This window comes from Myotis brandtii, unplaced genomic scaffold (assembly GCF_000412655.1).
Source record: "Myotis brandtii unplaced genomic scaffold, ASM41265v1 scaffold383, whole genome shotgun sequence".
Taxonomy (NCBI): domain Eukaryota; kingdom Metazoa; phylum Chordata; class Mammalia; order Chiroptera; family Vespertilionidae; genus Myotis; species Myotis brandtii.
Window position 1 is genome coordinate 1,138,967 of NW_005364711.1, and position 321 is coordinate 1,139,287.

Here is a 321-nt window from a genome sequence, read left to right on the forward strand (position 1 = left end):
CTTCTCCTCTTCCTGCAAATGCACCGCCCCCCTCCTTTCTCCTGGAGCAATGCAACTGGGGCTCTAGGCGCCCCGCCAGGGCCAGTCCTAGGAAAAGCTCACGGCCGCGCTGGAGCTGGGCTGGAGGGTGCAGGGCCGGTTTTAGGGGGTACTCGGAGGGTTCTCACTAGCTGGGCGCTTTGCGGTGGGCGGGGACGTGCTGGGGGCTCGTTTCTCGGTGCAGTTCGGTGCAAAGGATTTCTCCATGTGCCCGGAGCTTTTTACCCGGGCGCGTCTCGCTTTCCTCTCTCCCGGGCTTGTTCTAATTCCCCTCCCCCAGCA

At 63.6% G+C, this 321-nt stretch overlaps 1 protein-coding gene across 1 annotated transcript in view; it reads right to left on the reverse strand.

The window, feature by feature from the left end:
- The window catches only part of NOG (noggin), a 2,543-nt gene extending 2,297 nt beyond the window's left edge, over nucleotides 1-246 (reverse strand). Inside the window, exon 1 of the mRNA XM_005872564.2 lies at nucleotides 153-246. Within this exon, the coding sequence (XP_005872626.1) occupies nucleotides 153-246 (94 nt within the window). The remainder of the gene's footprint in view (nucleotides 1-152) is intronic.
- Between the last annotated feature and the right edge of the window lie 75 nt (nucleotides 247-321).